Source organism: Battus philenor, unplaced genomic scaffold (assembly GCF_028537555.1).
Source record: "Battus philenor isolate CCGP_79_NKW_IND1 unplaced genomic scaffold, ilBatPhil1.0.hap1 SCAF_20, whole genome shotgun sequence".
NCBI classification, from domain to species: Eukaryota; Metazoa; Arthropoda; class Insecta; order Lepidoptera; family Papilionidae; genus Battus; species Battus philenor.
In genome coordinates, this window is record NW_027181683.1 from 4,877,272 (window position 1) to 4,893,462 (window position 16,191).

The 16,191-nt window shown below is 31.1% G+C and overlaps 1 protein-coding gene across 1 annotated transcript in view; it reads left to right on the forward strand.

The window, feature by feature from the left end:
• Window positions 1-2,342: 2,342 nt before the first annotated feature.
• Window positions 2,343-16,191, forward strand: part of fj (four-jointed) — a 43,500-nt gene continuing 29,651 nt past the window's right edge. Inside the window, exon 1 of the mRNA XM_068765806.1 lies at window positions 2,343-2,615. Coding sequence (XP_068621907.1) covers window positions 2,594-2,615 — 22 coding nt within the window. The 5' untranslated portion in view covers window positions 2,343-2,593. The remainder of the gene's footprint in view (window positions 2,616-16,191) is intronic.

Consider the following 16,191-nt stretch of genomic DNA (forward strand, 5'->3'; position numbering starts at 1 on the left):
TAGAGCTGCAAAGTTATAAAAATATTGACTTGTCAATACGTCTATGATAATATGCTGTAACGCAATGACGTTATCATTTTGTTTGGGAAGTGTTACATACTCAATGTAATTATTAGAAACTAAAGTGATTATCCTATCCTAATCATCCTTAGGTATAAATAACTAACTCCATAAAGACGTTAGAGTTAAGATTCGTTTCAATCGAGTTAGTAGATCTTTCCAGAGGAATGTTTACACTTTATTGTCTAAAAACACTGTGTTGCTGAATTTAAATATCGAAAAACATATGTACTATAAGTTACTACGATGTAGGCATTGTATTAAACACCTTGGGGATGATGTGTTCACCTTCAGGCTATTAAAACATGACTTTGACTTTGTAAGTCTCTGCTTAAATTTTCAATAGGTCTGCTTAGAAACGGCCTGTATCCAGCGCTTTACGACGACCTTACCAAGGTCATCTCTTTGCAGGTGGACGTTCTACACTGCGTTTACTGATTTGTGGTCTGCTAGGACCTTAAAGCCCCAGCAGTCTTCTGCGTGTCGTATGTTCTTCTCCCTGCCACTTCACCTTGTCAATCCACTAGGCAATGGGATAAATCTCGAATAAAAAGCCTTCCCTATGGCTTGTTGAGCGACCGTGAGCTCGCCGATGAGGTCCGAATGGATTATAATCTTTTAGTGCGAGGGAAGCGATGTGTGAAGTAAAATAAATATTTTTTTTTCCTTTACTCTCCGAAATGAAATTTTAGGTGCAAAAGTGTTGTTACGTTATGAAAGTCACTGACACTGCACCTGACCCTTTCTCAAACGTACGGAGAGAGGAATGTAAAGACGAGTGCCTCCCCACTTACGCAGACGCTTACGGCATTATAACAGGTATAACCTGCACTGATAACATCATCATGATGTCCTGGTAATCCTTGGAAATAATACGTTGCAGTATTATGCATGAGAGGATTCCTTCAAGAGCTTCCTCTACGGGTAACTAACGGTTTTTCTGTTGATAGATATTATTGTTATCAATAGATATAAAAATTAAATTATAAGATTGGATAAATATAAAATCTACTATTTTCAAGGGCTACGTAACAAAATTTATTGCCCTATTCATTAAACGAGTCTCCCGTATAAATTAACGTTATCCAGTTTTTGTCCCGGCCTATTACATAAGGACATTTCTCAGGTTGTCTAAAATGCCGTAGAGGGCACATCGTAGCGGCAAATAACTACACGGAATGAGTAAAAACTTGCAGTATGCACTCCTTAAGCTTCTGTTCCGCCGCTATTCTCTTGAACATATTTTTTTTAAATTCCTTCTAGTTAACACAGAATATAAATGAAAAATGGTATTGGAACAAATATATAATCTACATTTTAATACTATTCAAAAAGATCTTTATATAATTTTGGGCTACTTTTACAATAAAATCTAATTTATAAATTTTATCAACGACGTACAACGAACGAAATATAACGATATATCGATATATATCGATATATCGTTATATTTACACTCTATCTGAATTAATAAACAACTTTAGCTAGATACTAGTTTATTGTTAACTTTAATTGCAAATATAACTGATCTTAAACTAAAAGCGTACACGTTGAACACTGAATCTTATTACCTATTTCGTAAATGCAAATTAAGAACATATAAAGAAAAGAGGAATCGATATCAGTGTTATTTTATTTCTCAATAAAATGTAAATTTACGAACTTTGAATACGTGAGAATTTCCAGTAATAAATGATGTGAATTTTAAATTCACGAACTCGTATATGTATATAAATATTATTTAAGAATATTAAATGGTTTAAATTAATTATTACAACATATTGTGAGTTTATTTTAAAGAATTAGAAATTACATTAAAAAGTAATCGTATTAAAATATTAACTGTGAATAAACAAGACTGCACCAGTCAATACAATGGAAATTGAATAGATAAATCATTTATTGCGAGCCATCTCGTACCCAACTTATGGAGTTGCGATTAAATCGTAGGCGTATGTAAGTTAAAGACATTTATAGCCATGTCATCAAATTAAATAGATTTGAAAGCAAATACTATAATTTTGTTGGAACCATAACCACGTATCAATGAATCAATATACGGAGGCATAACTCACGGAGCTTACTATAACGATCTATATCGTATAGATCCCGACACTGAATCGTTCAAAGAAATCATCGGAAAAAAGTCCAACGAGACAGAGCACCATAATGCATGCCATCGTTGCCATCTCGCTCCTACGAACTGAAATACCGACGTTGGAGAGAATCAGGTATAGCTTTTATCAAGGTACATGTTTTTAGATCCGTCAGTCTGTTACGGGACGTGGTTGAGTGGCCACGTTCTTGAAAAAAGCGGAACGGTGATCTTGTTCAATATTTAATATCACAATCATTAGCATTTTAGCGCGTCTTCCGTGTCCTCAAAATTTCTCTCATAACAAAGCGAAACCTTTTTTGAATTGGATTGATGAAGTGCGTACTATTATAGACAAATATTATTACAAATATTGTGATATGTGGTATATCTTTGTGATTTCGTAAACTGGGATTTCGAGTCGTCTGTCAATAATTTATGATTGGAATACTTCTCAAAGGTTTGTGTTATTTTTTATGTATTCTAATTCTTAACACAGTATTGTTTATTGTGGTTTCTTTCCGGAATTATTTTTTTCATTTCTCTGTCAGCTAAATTAGTTACAGCTTTATGAGATTTAATAAAAATAAAATTAATTTTGTCTGTAATCAAGAGAGGCGTAATTTTTTAAAAATCAAATAACAGTTTAATAAAGATCGTGAAGGTTTATCCTTTCTGGTAAACAAATGTATAATTACATCGGAGTGTTCCATTCTAAAATCAATTAAATAGTAATATCATCAAATATTAAAATAGAAAATACTTGCATAATAGATTTTGTCTATTTTGTTATTTTAAAACTAAAATTTGTTTAATCTTGTTTCAATATAATATATTGATTTATAATACATTAACAAATATTCGTTTACTTGTAAAATAATCTCATTGCATTTTTAAAAGTTAAATGAATACAAAGTTTTGTTAAAATTAAATTTGTACAAAAATAACTGCAAAAAATGTAAGATAAAATATAGTTTCCTTAAATGGCGGTTATGAATCATTTATGGATAGTTAAAATGCAAATTGCTTAAAGTAATGTTTTAGCATTTCAAATAACTTTAAATATGAAAACAAAATATCTTTGGAAGTTGGATATATTTGCCGATTGTTAAATAACACTTAATAGATATTTTGTTTGGATATAACTTTATCAATTTTCAACCGCCACTTATGCAATAAGTATTTACTACCATGCATATTAATTTCTTTATTCAACTTCCAATAAGTGTTATCCACGCATTTAAAACTCGCCGTTTATTGAGCAGTAGGTGTATTTTATTAACGAATTAATTTTAATTAATTGCTCGCTGCTATAACGTGCGTTATAACAAGATGTCGCTAAGATTATATCTACACGCCTTCGCGGCCATTTAATTATGTTGTTTACTTTGTTAGCATCGCCACATGGACTTGTTCAATTTTCTATACTTTATATCGTGGCTGTCGATTGCTTGAGACGTCTGGATAACTTACGGAGCATTTGTTCCCCTTAATACCATTTACAGTAGTGAGGTGAAAGATGTAGCTGACAACGATAAAATAACGTTGTTATTAAATCTAAGCTGTGAGCTGTAAGAAATCTCAACTTATAAGGCATTTACCTTAGATTTTATAACTATAAGACATAAAAAATAGACTTTTATAAATCAGGTAAAAGGCTTCATCATTTATTAACACTACATAGTTATTAATAACGTAAGAAATGTATTGAAATGGCTAAATAGAAAAAGCTTTATGTTTAAATTAGCTAAAGGCATGTATGTTTATTCAGTACATCACAGCATTGAAGGGCTCTTAATTAAATTACCGTCGAAGGTACGCCCCTATGCAAACTTTGGGGTCGACCGGAAATGTGAACGTGAATCGAAAATAAGCTATAAAATTTCATCCATTCATTCGCTAATGAATGGTTTGAATGATCAATGGCTGACTAACTAACAAACAGAAATTAGAGTTCTATAAATACCTCAAGTTGTGGCAACATCTTATGAATTCAGTTGCGGTGATTAAGTCCACAAATGGACTTTGCCATTTGCAGCGGTGTTAACACTTCGACCAGATCTTGTTAGCAGCATTCGAACTAAACGTTTTTTATATATAAAAAATTAACGAACAAAGCATGCGAGGTAATTTAAGTACCTAGTTGCTATTGTATTGATAGTCCATAAAAAACCTAGGCATTACTTCTTGTTATTATCACCATTACTTTTAATAGTCATATGTACATTATGCTTGCTACAAGTTGTCTAGGTATTTTGCAGCGTCTATATCGGTTTCAAAGTGGTTGTGTACAATAAGTATGTCCCGATTTGAGGGCATTGTATCTATCGAAAATTCTGGGCGAATGATGACGTCATCATCCCAATTATTGCACTTAACTCCGATATAATATTTTATTTCGACTGCAGTGGAAATAATTACAAACCCGTAACATTGCAATGTGTGTGAAGGTTTACTTATAATTTAATCTGATCACATAAGTGTCTTAATGGAGGATCGCTATAAACGTATGTTATGGACCATTTAACGTCAGGCGAACGGAAAGTGACTACAGTCTATATTTAAAAAGAAAAACAAGGTAAACAGAAGTCGTAAGATAAACATTAACTGTTAAAAATAACGAGATAAGAGACACGAACATCGGAGCTGAAACAAGTCGATACATTTCGTTGGCCTAATAGATATAAATGTCAGTTGATAGTAAAACAAGCAAAGCGTTTAGCGTTCTCCATTAACCCGGGCGACTGAGCGACTGCTGGCGGTGCGCCACGGGAACTGATTCACACCAGCGCAGTAACCACTCGGTAAATATGTACGAAAAAATGGTTAACGTAACCTTATTTCTTCAGTTTGTTTTTGATAGGAATTCTGTTATTGATTCCATAGGGCCGTGAAATCTTTTATTTCTTTGTTCTGCAAGATTTACTACGTAAAAGACATATGTATGTTCCAGAATCATATTTTGAAAACATTTCAGAAGTTAAATTGTATATTGATCGTAGTTATTAAGATGCTGTAAAGAGTAAACGAACAAATATTAATTCTTTCTAATAAGGTTTGCTAAGCTGCTTTTGAAACATCAGAATGTTGACTACACATTTTTAGACATAGTAATTTTGTTGCAAGTGTTCTTGAAATTTTGATTTCATAGAGAAAAATATTACGCGAGATAGTTACTCTTTAAAAACCTATTTGTTACGTTAAAATCAACTTGATACTAGTTCCGAGTATTTTTAATTGTATTCCTAACACTGCCTCCGCTTCACAAAATATCTTTTTGGCTTATCTTCCATATTTTAGATTCATCTATGGATAGTTTATTGTTATCTCGTATGTGGATTTAGAAAGAGATGATTCAAACTATAATTTAAAAAGAAAGCCTTAATAGTTGAAATGCATCCAGAGTTGAGAAGAGGCTATTAACTAGTTAGATTTTTTTACTTTGACCTCTTTCGCAAATTTTTCAACGCAGTAACTTTTGCTAAAGTTGTATATGAAAAAAATGTGTACACTTTGTAGCTAAAAATCACGATTTACCGTACATCCGGGATCAAACGTGTAGGAGTTACGAACAGTTTGAATTTGTCAATTAAATCTCGCTCCAAACAAAGGATTCGCAGTTAATTGCGATTTAATATAATGAACGTTTGAACATCAGCTTCAGTTATACATCATTAATTATTAACTATTGTGAAACAGTTAACAGCGTACACTTTTGCAATAAACACTAACCCACACAAACTAACTCCGAGTAATGATACTATCACGGTAATGTAGTTTATTAGAGTTGAGACAATTGAATGTTTGTCTTAATATAGTTTATACAATACCTTATTTGTAATTATTAATGTACTAAATATTTAAGATTTGTGACAATATCAAAACATTTTATTGCTGTCTAGTACATTCGATAATGCTATTGCTATACAGGATGATTGAATGTAGAAGAGTTTATTGGTCAAAAAGTTTAAAAGCTTTTACGCCTATTTAATATCAGCCTGTATAAAGTCTTACTCTCAAATAAGTTGCATTAAAATATGTTTTGTATTAGAATGCGACAGGCCAATAACGTCTGGCACTACAAAATCAGCAGGGACAGTCAGTGAATAATATGTAATTTTAATATGAAGCAATCTGAATTTTGAAAATAATTTTTCTTACTAATGTATTATTGTATTTATTATTTTTAAAAATGATGTATTTCGGATAGGATGTACCACACATTAATTGACAGCAAATGAACTATGCATTCACACCTTTAAACCTTTACACCTATCATCCTGTATGCAACAGAAATAAATAATATGTATTCAAAACACTAAAGAAAAACATAGACATACATAGACAGAATAGTTGTTATTTTAGCTCATAGACGCACTGACTTTACTCAAAGATATCAATAGGGGTAGAACTATAATTGCCATGGTAGGCATGCGAGTTGACGATCGCAGTTTGATATTATGATACGCAAACCCAGCTGCTCATCCTCTGGAAACTTGTTGATGAGCAGTGGCAATCTTATATAATTAATGCACAAAGCGTGAATTATATAAAATTGTATTCCTGGAATCTAACCCGCGACCTGCGATAACTAATTCGGTACGTAATGAAAGTTACGGCGTGAGTCGAAACTGAAAAGGTAAACGAAAACTTCAAAAAAAACTTATGCCAAAAGCACGCCAAAGTTACTTTTATATTTCCTAGTTAATTTTTAAAGTTATAATGTAACAATTCCAATGAAGTTAAAATTGTCAGTCATAAAAAAGTTATTCTTCTTAACGAAGACGGAGCACAAACTACTGCCAGTTATATCACTATTTGGATATCATTTAAATTATTCCTAAGGAAATTAGCCTAATCACATGCATTTTAATAACAAATATTAAACGAATATTATGATATAGTCACGGAACACGACAGCCAACACAACGAAATAGATGGTTACCTCTCCGTTTAATATGTTTACATTAACCTATAAAGTTATAATTTATATTAATGGCGGGCATAAGATTGTTGTATATGTAAAACGTAATTATTTTTTTACTTTCTAATTCCACATTTGCATATTACTTAATACATTATTTTATAATTAGAAAATTCTTTACACAAACAATATGTAAATAGAATGTAAAGATAATTAATTATAATATTAAGAAACCTTTTTGCGAATGAAACAAAACCTTCTAATTATAGTGCCATTAATCACGTCTATTTCGCCATTTTGCTCTCGTCTCTGTATAAATACGAGTTTTGGCTAAGCGCTTATATATGTCGATTGTCAATTTTAACATTTGCCGGATGTCATTTTGAAAAATGGAAGGTGTCATTTTAAAAAATTACGTTCGTATGTTTAATTTAAATGTTGATGTCACGTGATGTAACTTAAGTAAAGGACTTTACTCGATGTAGATCTATGTACACACCTGAGTAGGTACCACGCTTGTATTGGGGGGACCGAAAAGTAATGGCATTTTTGTCGGTATATTTTACAGAATAAACGATTGTTTTTACCGTTCCGGCATTGAAAATTTGTATACTAGATGACCAAAGGTTGTTGATCACGAAGGTGAATATATTGTTGGTGAGAAAAAAAACTTGTTAAAAATGTAGTCGTGTGAATTGTGTGAAGTATGAAGAAAGCGACATTACTTTCCGGTCTCTCCAATATCTTATTCTTAGTATTATTTGGAGGGCAATCATGATCAAATGAGTCTTTGCATAGTCATTCGAGTTCCAGTTCTCTCTCATTTCGAGCATTGTTGACTAGTTCACAGTTCCACGATGAGCCATTGAGAGTGCGGTGCTCAGGGTTTGCCTATGAGATCGAATAAAGACGAATGGACAACCGACATATTCCAGATATTTGGCAAGTTAAAGTGCCAGTGGACAAGTCACATAGCGCGCAGAACAGATGATCTCTGGAGCCTTGAGATTCTACCAGTAAGCGTAACACAAGACATCAATCGACAAGGATGACAGGCGACCTTATTAAGGTTGTAGGAGCCAACCAGTGTTTTTGGAAATCTTCGCTAAAGGACCCCTACTAAGTGAGCTGACGACATAGTCAAGGAAGTCGCGAAATGTGGGCAGCACTATGCCAGTTTTGTGGCGATCTTTGTAATGAGTTTTATGTCTTGCAGTGAGCGCCTATTGGCTGATATGATAATGATGAGAGATGCTTATGTCTTAGTAGTAGACGTGGTACGGCTGAAATAAGGATGTTACATTGTCTCAGCATTCAGTATTTTAAGACGAGGTTCCTTTTTTTTTTACAGAACTTCACTATTGGCTTATAGTCTTTTAAAAACTTTGCAAGTAGACACTAAAGGGCGCTTAGCCTAGATGGCATTCTAGGACCAAGGTTCAGGTTCTTTAGGAAGTCTAGGCATTATTTTTATTGCCAGATAGTCGCTGAGATTTTAGTCGGTTAGACAGACTCAAGTACCTGTAATAATACTGCAAAAGCTTTCCACTAATATAACATATGCCTACTATCAATTATTAAAGATTTATTTAAAGAAATATTATGCTTTAGACTTAACAAGAATCATTTTATTTATTTTTAAAACAAGTTACACGTTTCAATTCATTAGTTCAGTACAGAATGTCCAAAATAGTGCGATGATAATTGGCAGTATTGACTAACAAAGTTCATTGTATGTATTTTGTTTTAAGAGTCTTCGAACCGGATAGTCTCGGAGTCATATCTCGGTTTCAATTTTTCTCGAAATAAAGATAATGGTATTCGACAATTGTAATCGTAGGTTCAGGTATTTCATAGGAAATGGGAAAGGCCGTTGAGAGTGAATGCATTAGTCAACGTACTGTGTGTAGATTTTGTATGTCACGCGTTTCTCTTACTAATTCGGTTGATTCGAACACGTTGAAACATTTCCGGGCCATTTGTTTATAAATAATCAGACGGTGAATTTGTCAAGTAAAGTAATTAGTCATACTAAATCTTTGTGTTAATAATTACACGATATAAATATATATATATAGCGTGTAATAATATATATATATACGTTGTAATATTTTTTTTATATTTAATGGAATCAGGCGTTACCTTGCGGAAGTCCATCCAAAGTAAGAAAAGGACCAATATTAAGCTATTTCCGCACATGCATTGGTAGTCGTGCAACAAAGTGCACCGCCCGCCAGACCGCTGATAAATTCGTATGCGGAAAACAATGCGAATTACACAACCGCCACCGTCAAATCACTCTACACGTGTTTCACGGGGCATCTTTAGGAGTTATGTTACACCGATTAGTGCCAAACACAGAATGAGCTCAGTCCGATATTTTTTTTAAATTTAAATCAATTTATCACATTGACGCCACTTTGGACCTCAAATAAGCTCTCTATTACTCAACAAGCCGAGGAGATGGTCTTGCTGGGGATTTCCCTATGAGAAGGATTACGAAAAAAGGATATCCGTTAGCTGAAATGACGATGATGGTGCATTTTTATTCACTATCAGTTTGTTCAAGCACGGTTTACAATTGCGGATTAAGATCAACACTCATGGATTCGAGCCTCGAGAGGCACTCCCAGGCGGTTGATCGAGAACTAACTAATCTACTGCCATATCTCAAGACAACCAGTACAATTTACTCACAGCGATAAATATGAAATACAAGTGATATTTACGAATCAGTAATAGATTACATCGTAACCCATCCTCTAAGCTAAGGTTTGTTTCTTACCAAGAAGACAGAATATATTACATCATAGTCCCAAGTGATGTCGTTATATATTATAGATCTTAATAAAATACAGGTTTCGAGTAGTAATAGCCTGTGACTATGGATTTAAGTTTAGGATCGAAAATCGTTGATTCTGTTTCCTGTAATCGCATTTTGATAAAAAAAAAAATATATATATATATATATATATATATATTAGTATAAAAACATCTAAAATTTTTTTATCACTTTTCTTTAATACCTTTTGTAACTGGTATTTTTTGTATGTGTTAAAAATTAATAAACGAGGAAAGCAATAAATAAAACATAAATTGGCAAACCGTGAACAAAAAACACCAACAAATCACCAAGAAAACTTAATAAAATCCGAAAGATATGTAAACATCAAGTAATTGGCACTATGCCTGTTTAGTAAATAAAATCCCATCCTAACATTAGGAACAATGACCAAAAACATTAAGGAAGATATACCGGAACATATTTAAAAAATTACTGCTTGCGGAAGGAATGTTATATTTTTGAAAATATTTGTAAAAACCATGAAGGACTAATCAGAAGTCGTGGACTAGAATTGTAAATCTTAAGAAGCTGTTTACAACATGTAATAATTGGTTGATGTTCAATATTTATAAATATTCCTTAGCACATTATCGAATCTGAAAACTTACTTTTAGGGCGACCTATTAAAATTGATTTTAGACATATTTTTTGTAATATTTATAAGCTCCAATTTAAAATCAATTTTATCATTTAATGCAAGAAGTATTATAGTTAGGGCATCAGTTAATAACATTACATATGTAAAAATACTTATTTATACCGTTACAAAGAGCAATTTTAAATATTCACTCTTTAAAGTAGTATTTTTCAGGGATAGTTTTTCTTTTCTAACAAAATCATAAAATAAAGGATATGTACCAATCTAGTAACATATTTAATATACATTTTTCAACACACTTTCGACATTTTTAAAACATTGTTACAATAATAAAAACACGTTGTTGCAACGTACAACGCTCTTTTTTTACTAACTTCTAACTCTTAGCTATCTGCCAACAATTTATTGCAAAAATGGCGGCATATGCAAATCTGTCGTAAATTTCAACACTTAACACTTGGTATTATTCACGTTATGTATGAATATATAAATTTTATATTTAAATAGAATATAATTGATAAAAAATTATAATGATTTTAATTTTTGAATTGAACGATGTCTACCAAAGTCGTGTTTTACTTGTAATAATGAATAAAAAAACAGAAACTTAATCTAATTTCTACTTATGTTACTCGGAATGCGCTCACACAGTGCGATAATGGGCGAGATAGTTATATTTTACAATTTATAGCCGTTTTCGCTCAGGCGCCTACCGTTATTCCTTAATCTATATATTTTATTAACGAACCGTTTTATTAGCAGTAAGCGATACGCTTCATGCGAACTTAGAACCGCGTCACTTTTATGGCACTAAAACTTTTTATTACCTACTAAACCACGTGATATCTTCCTATCAGATTTCAAAATCAAACAAAATTAAAAAACATGCTATCACATTCTATTACATATAAGATATCTCGAATTATTTTTTATAATATTGCCTATAAATTCATATTCGATTGATTTTAGACTTTTATTTCTAATTTGGTGCGTTCCTTAATTAAAACATAAAATAAAATGCGTGTTCAAGCGCATGATTGAGTAAATTTTAACATTTAAATGTTATAATAGAAAAGATCATGAGCATAAAATCTTGAAAAAATGTTTATTTTTGTTACGGTTGAAATGAGACAGACCATACTAATGTCAAAGGGTTATTGAAATTTTAAAGAAGCGGTCAAGCGTGAGTTGAACCTATTGTGATGATACATAGACTATAATTTTTTTCCAATGTTTCGTAAGCTGTCAATTGTCAACTTATGCGTACATAATGATTTTGTGGTTAAATGAATAAGTTCTTTAGTCATCGCAACAAGAGGTGATGTCATTACCGCTGTAAAAAAACTAATAAATATGTTATCAATATATGTATGGTATACCGTATCCAAAAATCAATAGTTTCAGAAATAATAAAGAACGTCACGATAATATGCTAAAATTTATATTAATATTAGTTTGTAGCATTGCAGTAAAAAAATTATCATATTTCAGAGTGACCATTTTATACAGTATGATCTTAAATAGTAGTACATGATAAATTAGCTTTATATTCACACGTTTAAAGATTTAATATCTATTACTAATCATTCTGTACTATGCCTTTATTGCTTTGTAACAGATTTTCATGTTATAAACATATTAATTTAAATTTAATTTATCGACATCTTTGATTATAACAGTTAAAAAATTTTATATGGCAAGGAACTCTAATACAAATGCTATGACTGGTCATACCTATGGAGCGTGGGGTTTCATCTTTTGTGTGACAGTCTCGTGACCCCGCGATTTCAAGCCCCAGTCAGTTATCACGAAGTTCAACCATTTCTTTATTGTTACGACTCTATTTTTTTAAACGACATTGCCGTCTTGCCTTCTCTATGTACTCATTCCCACGGAGCTTTAAAGTTCAGTAAATACGAACAATATTTGTACTTTTATACATGTACGAAATTGAGTATAAAATATGAGACAATAAAGCTTATTTACCTATTTATTACATATAATTTATAGGTAAATAAGTTATTAAAATCAAGTTTAACTTAAAAAGGAAGCAGATAACGATAACTATTGTTTTAATCTAACCTATAATTTTTATTGTCACCTTTATGATTTTCGAAAGTATAATTAAAGATACAGAATGTTTCGTTTTAGGCTCTAAAGTGGTGAATATATGTTTCTCTTCTCATTTGTTTGCCAAATTCTTTAAAACTGTTGCACTTATTTCTAATCATCGTACATAAAGTTGACTTCTAACAGAACCACAGTCTGTAGGGATTAATAAATAGTAAACAATAATTAATTTTATTATATAATTAACGAAACTTTGTAAACGCTATATTTATTATTTTGGAAACCATTGATTTTTGGATAGGAGTGTATCATAAGATAATTAGCAACAAATGAACTATGCATTCAAACGTTTCAAGATAAAAATAATTATATCCAATCAGCCTGCATGACATATGTATGAATCTGAAAAACATATTGTAAAGAAACCGTTACATCGTAGGAGGTAAAGTCCGACAGGCATGACAATCATCAATTCACACTGTGCTCGCGAGATGGATTACGACTAGCAACCTCTCTCTCTTTCTCTCTCTAAAGAGGAAGTAAAGCAAAACCTGCGAAAAACAACGAAACCAAATATTAAATAAAAAAGGAAATTTAAGATTTTTTTTGTGTTAAAAAAGAAAAGCGTAACCTCGAGTCTGAAATAAATATTTGGCCGATTGATACTAAACAGAAGGACAATATATTCCATAAGTAAACGTTGTTCGGAGCCCAATATTCATATGTCTAAATAAAAAATTTAAACGAACATTAAAAAAATTGTTTATAAATAAATTAATTCTAAGATTGGAAGGTCTTTAAAACGCTGAATCATAATTCATAATTAGCAATAAACAAACAACTAATAAATAATCTTTCGCTTCCAATATTTGAATAATACATTAAAGCTTAACTGTTTACGTTTTACAAGCTGCGGTCTTTTAATTAATACAATAAAATTTCATCACACGGTGTTTCTATGACCTCATTAACGATCCCGCAACACGGAACAGAAATAATTAAAAAATCAACACTCATGTTCTTTTGGCGCGAAACTCCAATCGCTGTCATAAAAGTATATAATCTGTGCAGTAATTAAGCTGTTTTATTTTTTTTTATTTCACGGTTAGAATTTCACAGGGAATTATTTAAATACTTTTATAACACAAATTTGAAGGTCAGCTAGTTATCAGTAATTAAGACATTAAAATTTATTGTTACTTTGGTTTAAGTTTTTCTACTACTTAAGAATTCTTTATAATATTTACGGCTGTGGTTTAATCTGCTTATTGAAACATATTTTAGTTAAGAAAGTAAAATATTAACAACCATATTTTTTGGCGCGAAACTCTAATCACTGTCATAAAAGTCTAAAATCTGTGCAATAATCAAGCCGTTTGAATATTTCTTGGTTAGAATTCCGCAACAAATTATTTAATTATTTTTATTATTCAAATTTCAAGGTCAGGTAGTCAAGCTATCTATAATTAAGACATCTACATCTATTGTTATTTTAGTATTAGTTTTTCTAATAGGTTACAACTATGTATAATTTTTAAGGTTGTGACTATATTAAAACATTCTAGTCACGGATTAGAAATAATTAAAAAAAATAACACTCTTGTTCTTTCGGCATGAAATTTAAATCACTGTCATAAAATATATAATCTATATAGTCATAAAGTAATTTTTTTTAATAATTTGGATTGAATTTCACAGCAAATTATTTAAAGAAAAATTATGCAAATTTGAAGGTCTGATAGTCTTGAGTAATTGAGACATCTAAATCTATTTTTATTTTAGTATTTTTTGAGTTGTGACTTAATCGTAATATAGTTAAAATGTAAATAATTAAAAAATTAACACTCATGTTCTCTTGGCGCGAAACTCCAATAGCTGTCATAAAAGTATATAATCTGTACAGTAACTAAACCGTGTTTTTAATTCGAGATTAGAATTTTACCGCGAATTATTTCAACATTTTTATTAATTAAATTTTAAGGCCAGTAAAGTAATTAGACTGCTAAATTTGTTGTTATTTTAGTATCAGATTTTCTTACTCTTAATAATACTTGTATTATTATTCAAATCTATATCCATCCAAGAAAAGTTCACATGTACAATTATACAAAATTAATTTTTTTGGAGTTTTCTTATACTGAGCAGGCTCGTCCATGGCATGTTGGCATGTTTGTAGTTTCCTCAAATGTGTTTTGGCGAGGGACCAAGTTAGGGCTGTAACTATGTGGTTAAATCATGCTATTTATTTATTGTAATATTTTAATTTACCTGGTAATATAAAATGCGATGAACACTTATGTTTTAGAAATAGAAGAGATATATGTTGAAATAATAAAAAAATTCTTATAAGTGTAACACAGTAAGCTGTTTCGGACTATAAAGGCTAGCACTTCTTACGTGGTCGATCTATGCAATTTGATAACGTCGCGCTCGTCGGTCCGTATTACAGTTGCAGGATAAGATTACGCGGGCAAACAAAGCGAGTTTCGTGTTTTATTATTTTAATAAGAACTAACGTTTTTTGTATGAACTTCTTCCAGAATAGATGAAACATTTTATTTTTGTATATTTCAAATGTGCTACAGATAATATAAAGATAAATACAATAAAAAAAACTTTGAAGTTGGTAACCCTTATCAATTTGTGCATTGATTATAGAAACTTCATTCGAATGGCGTATGATTTCTTTTAATATGATTATTCTAATCGAACAGACAGCGCAACGGCTAGTTTAGATTGATGCTTGGTATTGAATGAGTTATTTTCGACTTATCTATATAGAGAAGTAATCTTTGTTTGTCAATTAAATTTTTATGGTAAAAAGTTTTATTATAAAATATGATCGGTGCCGATTCGTATATTTAAATTGTTAATAAAGAAAAAAAATCACAGAATCCTTTAACCACATCACACAGTGTTAAGGTTTTATTAAGTGATAATAACGCTTTAGAATGAATCACTCTTACTAATGTATTCAAATAATTTTGCTCAGGGCGGTTATGAAACCCTTGTAGCTTTTAAGTTGCGTTTCAGGGGAGCTCAATCTTATTCGTGTTTCTATCAATTCAATTACTAAATAATTCTAAGTATCCACTTACCCAATTAAATGACTAATAACAATTTTATAGCGTTTTATATAATTACTTAAGACATTTTAAAACAAAGATGAACCTAGCTAAGTTTAAATAAAACTTTGTGTTTCTTTTATAATATGTTGGTATGTGTGCTTATAATTTAAGTATGGGAGAAGGCCTAATACAACATCTATCGGTTGGCAGCGTCGCCCGACCTTAAATTTTTATTCATATAAACGATCAAATTTCAATATTAAACTCTTAAGCTTATTGTACGTTGAACCGGTCCGACCACTTACAACGTCGGCCAATAAATATGTCACAAATTTGTCCAGTTCTATCAGTTTTTTTTATTAGGTATTTGTGGAATATTTCCTTTTTGCTCTTTAACAAATTAAGCGGAAAAATTTGTCTATGTTATTTATTTGTGCAGATTCCAATAAAAGTTATTTAAAAAGGTATCGATATTACTTAACTGTGTTATACTTGGAGGATGTAATAAGATATACTTATGTATATGACGCT